This window comes from Octopus bimaculoides, chromosome 2 (genome assembly GCF_046866305.1).
Source record: "Octopus bimaculoides isolate indiv1 chromosome 2, ASM4686630v1, whole genome shotgun sequence".
NCBI lineage: Eukaryota > Metazoa > Mollusca > Cephalopoda > Octopoda > Octopodidae > Octopus > Octopus bimaculoides.
The window spans coordinates 22,734,266-22,744,265 of record NC_142929.1 but is presented as its reverse complement, the minus strand read 5'-3'; the positions used below and the strand labels follow the sequence as shown (position 1 = coordinate 22,744,265).

At 35.0% G+C, this 10,000-nt stretch overlaps 1 protein-coding gene across 8 annotated transcripts in view; it reads right to left on the bottom strand.

The window, feature by feature from the left end:
- Positions 1-1,228, bottom strand: part of LOC106868113 (nucleolysin TIAR) — a 123,487-nt gene extending 122,259 nt beyond the window's left edge. For all 8 annotated transcript variants that reach the window (XM_089341571.1, XM_089341568.1, XM_089341558.1 and 5 more), the window contains exon 1: positions 1,206-1,228. In XM_089341571.1, coding sequence (XP_089197697.1) covers positions 1,206-1,217 — 12 coding nt within the window. In that variant the 5' untranslated portion in view covers positions 1,218-1,228. The remainder of the gene's footprint in view (positions 1-1,205) is intronic.
- Between the last annotated feature and the right edge of the window lie 8,772 nt (positions 1,229-10,000).

Sequence of the window (10,000 nt, the reverse complement as noted above, 5' to 3'; positions counted from 1 at the left end):
TGAATGTGTATATAGGTTTGTATGTGTGTATACACATATACATAACATATATGTATGTATGTTTCTCTTCTGCTTTTAATCATCTGACTTCTTCCTCTGAGGAAGGGGTTCATATCTAACAAAAGATTCAAAAGCTCTTTTGTTGGAATGTAGATAACGTAAACAATGTCGCATTTTAAACCTGAGAGAAGTCTTGCATAATTTTACTGTTCCACTTACAGCTTCTATTTCTATAGACGCAGGATTGGCTGTGTGGTAAGTATCTTGCTTACCAACCACATGGTTCTTGGTAAGTGTCTTCTGCTATAGCCTCGGGCCGACCAAAGCCTTGTGAGTGGATTTGGTAGACGGAAACTGAAAGAAGCCCGTCGTATATAAATATATATATATATATATATATATATATATATATATATATATATATATATATATATATATATATATACATATGTGTGTGTATGTTTGTGTGTCTGTGTTTGTCCCCCCAACATCGCTTGACAACCGATGCTGGTGTGTTTACGTCCCCGTAATCTAGCGGTTCGGCAAAAAAGACCGATAGAATAAGTACTAGGCTTCTAAAGAATAAGTCCTGGGGTCGATCTGCTCGACTAAAGGCGGTGCTCCAGCATGGCCACAGTCAAAATGACTGAAACAAGTAAAAGAGTAAAAAGAGTAAAGAGTATATATGTATGTGTGTGTATATGTTTGTGTGTGTGAGTTTGTCCCCCAACATCGCTTGACAACCGATGCTGGTGTGTTTACATCCCCGTAACTTAGCGGTTCGGCAAAAGACCGCGAGTCTGCTGCCCTAACCACCGGACCATTGCGCCTCCACGAAGATACAGCGAGGAAACACAAAACATGGCGTCATGGAATTCCGCTAACAATTCTCTCCTCATTGAAATCTCAAACGCAATCCTTTGTCATTATAGCTCAAACAGACAAGTTTTGCTGTGGCGGGAAAAGGTCTGATTGGATGACTTAAAGCATCCAGTCGGCACGAACAGCTATGGTAATGTGACCTCTTGCAGAAAAACCCTTGTAGGAGCTAATATGGGACTATATAAAGAGTTAAAACACGAATATAGCATTGCTACACCATAAAGTACAGTAAAGGCTATTAATTGTATTTATGACGAATTTCTGCTATTCAGACATATCAAATTTTACTCACAATGTATCCCAGAATGACAGAAAATATTTACCCGAGGTGCCATGTAGGCTGATGGAAACCGGATCTGCATGACTAAGAAGCTAACTTCTTAACCGCTCAGCCATGACTCATCTTCAGGTAATTCAAAATGACGACAGATGATGTACGGTTTACAGCTGCTTTTCGTTTGGTATGGTGACTTAATATACGAGAACAAGATACAGATGCATAAAAAAGTTTTTTGATGTCGGCTGAAGGAACGTAGACATTCCTTGGTTACATTAATGCTTTTGGTCATTAATGAAGAGAATAAAAAATGTGAAATGACATCATAATTGTCCTGATCTCCAGGCAACAGAAAATAAAGGAAATACAAAGCAGTTTTAGATGTATATAAAACAATAATATACCTGTCCTCAGCGTATATGTGTGTATGTGCACGTATGTATGTATGTATGTATGTATGTATGTATGAACGAATGCATGTATAGACATAAATATATAAACATATATATGTATGTGCGCATGTATGTATGTATGTATATATATATATATATATATATATATATATATGATGTCCTGTACCCATATATGCATGTATATATACATATATATATGTAGGTATGTACATATATTATTTATATATATATATATATATATATATATATATATATATATGTATAATATATATTTATATATTATTTACATATATATATATATATATATATGTATATATATATATAATACAAAGAATATATATACATGTATACACACATATATGTACATACTTACATCTACATGTGTATATATATGCATATCAGGGTACAGGACGTTAGAACAATGAACTACAGACAACGGAACGAACACATAGGAAAACGGAAAGCCACTTGGAATATTCCTTCATCAGCTGTCTCTATTCTAACCTGACATATATCGAAACGCCTAGTTTAGAATAGAGGCAGCTGATGAAGGAAAGTTCCATATGTAGTTTGTCTGTTTTCCTATGTGTTCATTCTATCGTCCGTAAAAACAGTTCGTTTTTCGTGCCTTGTTTATGCTCCCGTTCCTTTTTTGTCCTCGTTTTTTTTTTACGTTCTGTAACCGGATATGCATCTATATATACATGTAGATGTAGGTATGTACATATATGTATATATACATGCATATGCTCACATATCATTTGTATTAATATTATATATATATATATATATATATATATATATATATATATATATATATATATATATATATATATATACCCACCTACATACATATCCATACCTACATACATACACACATAATATATATGTTTATATATGTACGCATATACATACCTACATACATACACACATACATATATGGTTATATACACATACATTCACACAGATGTACATGTATACATATATACTTCATACGCACCATACACTAATACACACACATGTACATACAAACGCAAACTCATTAACATATATCTCGATTTAAGGCGGCGAGTTGGCAGAAACGTTAGCACGCCGGGTGAAAATACTTAGCGGTATTTCGTCTGCCGCTACGTTCTGAGTTCAAATTCCGCCGAGGTCGACGTTGCCTTTCATCCTTTCAGGGTCGATAAATTAAGTACCAGTTACGCACTGGGGGTCGATGTATTCGACTTAATCCCTTTGTCTGTCCTTGTTTGTCCCCTCTATGTTTAGCCCCTTGTGGGCAATAAAGAAATAAGAAACGTTAGCATGCCGGGCGAAATGCTTAGCAGTATTTCGTCCGTCTTTACGTTCTCAGTTCAAATTCCGCCGAGGTCGACTTTACCTCTCTTCCTTTTGGGGTCGATAAATTAAGTACCAGTTGAGTACTGGGGTCGATCTTATCGACTGGCCCCCTCCTCCAAATTTAAGGTCTTGTGCCTAGAGTAGAAAAGAACATATATATCAATTTGAAGTTAATAGATATATTTCTTTTGATAATCAGTATTCATTTCATCGGTTTGTATAAGCGCCCAAAAATTCTTCAATGATCCCTGCTATTGACCGCGGTGTCAAAAGTTTATATCCAAAAGGTACCCGTCAATCAGTACCTCTAAGACACACACACACACACACACACACACACACACACACACACACACACACATATATATATATATATATATATATATATATATATATATATATATATATATATAGGGAGAATTCACAAAAAAACAACAGACGAAGAGAGGTGGTGTAGAAAACAAATAGATGTATTAGTATAACGCTCTGGAATTGAAAATGTCTTTAACGTTTCGAGCCTACGCTCTTCCACAGAAAAGAACACAGAAAGAAACAAGGAGAGAAAAAAATGTGTGTAGTGATCAGCGATAGCAAAATAAGAATTCAGATAGAATCAGGTACTTGAAAAGATATGCACCAGATAGGTTTGAATAATCTCTGTGGTTCTGGCCTATGATTGGTGAGCATCAAATAGGAAAACAGAAGAAAACCAACTCTATGAGTATTTAGCGTCCAGAGGCTGGTCCAAGTCACGTGTTACTTTGAATAGTACGCTGTTGCTATAATCTGGGGTGTCCGACAAGTCGTAAGTTCCCTTTGTGTCTTATAATCATTTGAATAATAGCATGCGATGGATAATTGTCAGTTCATTACAGCTGTTTCTTACGTAACTTTTATTTTATAGAAGAATGAGAACATTACTCCATTACAGAAGACCGTAACATCAGATGAGGAGTAATTTTACAAAACAAAAGGACATCCCAAGAATATAGCAAGGATGTGTCTGAAGTCTGTCAAGGCCAATGGGAGAATAACCAACTAAGTTGGCCGTTGAGGTTAAGAATATAGTTCTTGAAAGTGTGTAATATGATATCTAAGGTCAGTTACCCGAGTGAGAGAGGAGTCTGCTATACTACTTCATAGGTAGACTGAAGTGGGGTGTAGGCGATATTTTAGTATAGTAATCTTAGACCAGTGGGAAGTAAGGAGAGGCTATAATATAAATTAAGGATAAAGAAAGAATGTAGCAAAAGTAAGGGTCATTTAACATTAGCGAGAGGTTCCTTTGCCCCGACCCTATGCCTAATTAGCTTGTGTACTTTTATTTTTCTTCACCCATTCTTCATCCTTACTGATGACGATTACGGTTTTTTGTAATAATTTAATGTTCTCATTCTTCTATTAAAAAGTTACGTAAGAAACAGCAGTAATGAGCTGACAATTATCCATCGTATGTTATTATTCATTCGATTATATATATATATATATATATATATATATATATATATATATATATATATATATATATATGAAGACTTTTGAACTTTACCATTAAGCTGTAATTAGCAGAACCATATGCACGCGCACACATGGCGGTGGGCAACTATGTATAAGATTCTGAAAATTGCTGCTACATTACAAATCAGGCTGATGAGGAATAGACAAATGGTAAGAATTTGTTAAATCCGAAACCTGGTTCCTGTTTAATAATGATTTTTTTAGGTGATTTTAAATGTCTTGCCCGCTCACGTTTTTGGTATGCTGCTATATTTCATGTTGAGAACTTTTTAGCTCTTAATAGACACAAAATGTGATCTATTTCTAGCGCATTAATTGTCCACGTTAATGGTCGACGTTATTTTTAAAATGTACCTTAATTCCCTGAGATTGCAGATAATATTTCTGAATCTCTTTGATTCTTTAAATGTGCTGGCCCCCTGATAATTAATCGATATTAATTAATATATTAATATATGACAAATTACCAGATATTATAATATAATTATATATATATATATATATATATATATATATATATATATATATATATATATATATATATATATATACGTATATATATATCTGATACTCTTAAACAAGTGACCAAGAAGGTTGCTCTTTAATGAAGCACTCAAAAAACATTGCTAATCTAAATTATATATTCAACATTTTTGATTCAAACTTGAATCAAAATTCATGAGGGTATGTATATACGTGTGTGTGTGTATATATACATACATATATATATATATATGTATATATATTCATATATATATATATATATGTATATATATTCATATATATATATATATATATGTATATATATTCATGTATATATATTCATATTTGTATATATATATTTATATTTGTATATATATATATTTATATATGTATTTATATAGATGTATATATATGTTTATATATATGTATATATATATATATATATATATATATATATATATATATATATATATTTACACACACACACACGCACACACACACACACACACACACACATATATATATATATATATATACACATATATATACACACATATATATATATAGTAACACAAAGGGAGGAATTTTGATTATTTTCACGTGGCGAGTTGTAATGCAAATATATATATATAAAATAGAAGGAAATTGCACACACTTTACATAATTTTAATATATATTAAAAAAAAAAAATTATATTGTGTTTCTCGATCGGTTTCGCTTTCACTAATCATGACACTGAAACTATTGTAATTTCGTATTTTCTTCAGAAGATTTTAGTCCATATTGTGTGTGGAGAAGTTTATAAATGAATGATTTAACAAGTAGAAAAATCTAAGGGGAGGTAATTAGTGATCGTTATTATTGAGGACAGGAGAGGTAATTGTTAATAGTGAGAAAAATATGTATAGTGATGGGTATGTGATCATGAATTAAAATACGTAATGAGATCAAAGTTGGTTATGCGTTCATATTTACACGTGTTCTGTATTTTTCGATGAACAAATTTTCTATATCTAAACTTTGTTGTATAGAAATTGTTTCTTTGCACTGGTAGATGGGGAAAACTGTGAAGTTTGGTTGGATATTACCTGCACATCTCTCTATGTGTCCAATCAATCGAATTTGTCTGTATTGCGGGAACCGGATCTGATCCTTATGTAGTGTGGTTCTCCGTCTCAGTGTCATACTTGTCTGCCTTATATAGTTATGGCTACAATCAGTGCAAGTTATAACATAAATTAGATTCTCGGAAGCACAATATATATATATATATACCAGTGGTTCATAACGGAGGCCGTATGGCTATTGAGGGTTAATAAAAATTTGGGGGAGATGCATGTAACAAATCAGTAGATCGGAGATCCACGATAGTTTTTTAAGGGCCCCTGAAGAAATTTTGCTCTAGACGTATCATTGGTATATTTTGCAAGAAACAGCTAAGTTTCATTCTCTAACATTTGTTTTTTTACATTGTTTGACCTACACAAGTGAATGTTTGAAAATAGGAATTTTGATAGAAACTTCTATAAAAACAGTTTTTAAGCATCGAATGGCTATGGGTGTCCACTAAAATGAAATAATAATCAAAGGAGTCAATAGATAAAAAGCATGGTTGAGAATCCCTAATATATACTTTGCGTGTACATTTAGATGTATGCCTGCTCCTGTTGAGTTAAGAGCTCTACGTAGATTATCACTGTTCAGTCTGCTTTCAATGTAGTTGTTTGCCTACTACTATACTTAATAAAAATTAAAAAAAATAATAAATGCGCTCTTTTAAAGCCTACCCAGGCTCATGGACCCGGTTTTCCGGTTTCAATGGCGTATGTGTTCCCCAGCCAGTCCATTGCAGCGTTACTCATTTTTGCCAGCTGAGTGGACTGGAGCAACGTGAAATGAAGTGTTTTGCTCAAGAACACAACGCGTTGCCCGGTCCAGGAATCGAAACCACAATCTTACGATCATGATGCTGACACCCTAATCACTAAGCCACGTGCCTCCACACTTAGTAGAAATACTGGTTATGATATCTAGAGCAAATGTAGGAGAAGTTACCATAACACACAAGTTGGTATCATTTGTTCCAACGAAAAAGGGTAAAAGGTAAAGACCCACTTCAGTCATAAATGTCCAGCGGTTTGCTCCTACACAAGTTCGAGCAAGGTTGTTTATGGAAGACCAGCAGTCGCCCATGCATACCGGCCTCCCCTCTCCACGCCACTAGTGTTATCAAAGGGAAAGGCAAAGGCCGACACAGCTTGGCACCTGTGACGTCGCAACTCATTTCTACAGCTGAGTGAACTGGAGCAACGTGAAATAAAGTGTCTTGCTCAAAAACACAACACACAAGCAAATCCGGGAAATAGAACTCACTAACTCATGATTGTGAGTCCGACGCTCTTACCACTGAGCCATTTCACAATTGTGGTCATTTGGAACTCTGCATTGGACGTTCCAAGCGCTACAGGATGCTTAACCGCAACGGCCCACGAGGAGAAAACTTCAGTTACAGAGATAAAAATATTTCGTCTTCTTTTGATGATCCTCATCGTTATGCATTCAACTGCACTTGGAACATCCAATGATAGTGGTGAAACTTCAGTAGGAATCAATGTTATGAATTTGTGTTTATCGTAGTTTCGCATATATCATGAACTTCCATCTCGCTGGACGACAGATGAGGATTCCACCATTTCTTGCCGAACAGTCGCACAAATGATTTGCTCGGTCCGGGAATCGAACCTATAATATTGTGGTCGTGAGTGGAACACCCTAACCACTATGCCGCACCTTTTCACTATCTATCTATCTATCTATCTATCTATCTATCTATCTATCTATCTATCTACCCGCCGCACACGTACGCACAGAGTTTGGTTTCGTGCCACAGCATAGCATTTTAGGCAAGTGTCTTCTACTATAGCTCTGGGACGACCAAAACCTTGTGAATGAATTTAATAAACTGAAACTGAAAGAAGGCCGTGGTAAGTAGATCAATTTAGAAAACCCGAGTTGGTAACATGTGGATCAGAGAGTTTCCTCAGCACACGACATGATAGTGCATTCTGCATGAAGACACCGATTCAAGATACTGGGTATGGATAGAGTCCTATAAGTGGCAGGCAAAATCTTTACTCATGTCGAGATCAATGATACTACATTAACCTAGAGAATTGTACAAAGTTGATAAAGAACAATACGGCAGTTTTAGAGGCCCGAGAACTGCAGGGCTGTGCAGTTCATGCATGAAGATATCATGTAATTGGATGATGGTCTTTTAGGAGTTGTGAAGGCGCATGGCTCAGTGGTTAGAGCGTCGAGCTTACGACCGTGAGGTTGTGAGTTCGAATCCCGGACCGAGCTGCGTATTGTATTCTTGAGCAAGACACTTTATTTCACGTTGCTCCAGTTCACTCAGCCGTAGAAATGAGTTGCGTCGTCAATGATGCCAACGTGTATCAGCTTCTTTGCCTTTCCCTTGGATAATATCGGTGACGTGGAGAAGGGAGGCTGGTATGCATAGGCGTGCTGGTCTTCCATAAACAACCTTGCCCAGACTTGTGCCTAGGAGGATAACTTTCTAGGTGCAATCCCATGGTCATTCGTGACCGAAGCGGGGTCTCCGTTTACCGTTTACCTTTTAGGAGTTTCGGGTCTGGGTTATAAATGAGCAGTTTTTCAGAGTGTGTACTTTACTCAAAGCGTTGTATGCCTTGTCTTATTTCATTTTCCTGAACTGCTGCAGCACAGCTGGAAGAAAATCATTTGGGACTGTGAGCTCTTGTCATAATGTAGGATGTGAAGAGTCGTTGATGTGAAAGTGGTTGATTTTAGTGGCTCTGCACTGAGATATACACCCGTGTCTACGTTGTTTTGTAAATGTTTGTGTTTACAGACTATATAAGAAGTACTCAGTACAAAAAGCAGTGTTTCTGCTTTATTTTGAAACCGAAAAAAAAAAAAGATCTCCCCAAATCTATATTTCCATTTCTTTATGTATGTGTGTGTGTACGTATGTATGTATGTATGTATGTATGTATGTATAAGACTAGATTATATATTCCTTGTAGATTTTGTTCTCTGCTACCTTCCAAGTTCTTATTTGCTCTCATATTCATGCAAACAAAAATATTTCCCCAATTTTAATCCTATTATTTAGATTAATTTTTTTTCCACGTAGACATACAATGACAGGTTTACTTTTTCCTTTGGCTTTTAATTTTCTTTACTTCTTTCTTGGCTTTTAATTTTCGTCTTCTTTTACTGTTTTCAGTCAGTTACTAGGGTAAAAATGTTCAATATAAAAAAAAATACAAAAAAAAAAAGAAAAAAAAAAGAAGAAATCTATAAGACGAGACAAAGAACAAGTAGAAAAAAAAATGAACGGGTAATTTTATTTTTATAAATTACATTTAATTTCATTCATGAAAAAATAATCTTGTTTTTGGAGGGCAAAAATCAATAGACGAACGTAAACTATTTTACAGGGTGCATCCAATGAAATGAAGACACATGTAGTATTTCATATTATAAATGCAGTTATCATTGCCATTGGTGATTTCCATGTTTGTTTGTTTTCTTTATAATCGATTCTGCACAAATCTGACATCTGACACATTGTTGTTTATGTAATCTATCTTAGTAATGATCACCCATCCGTTGTCCATCTTGGTAGAATACTATACTAAGTATAGTACGTGTCTATTTTTGTGTGTAAATTATCTTTAAAACCTATAATACTAGGCAGGTTTGTACAACAGTTACAAGTGTAGATAATATACTACTGTTTAATCTATTAATTTTTAATACTGTGTTTTGAAAGGCAGGGAGCTGATACATTCGTTATCATTCCATGCAAAAAAAGCATAGTGGTATTTCGCCCGTTTTTACCTTTTTAAGTTCAAATTCCGCTGAGGCCGACTTTGCCTTTCATCCTTTAGGGGTGGATAAAATAAGGGCCAGTTGTTCTCTAAGGTTGATATAATCGAATTAATCTGCTCCGGCATCTTGCGTTTAGAGCTCAATTTCGACCTCCTGTTATTGACTTTCTCATGGTGGAAAATAGGTCCTTGGACTATCAGTT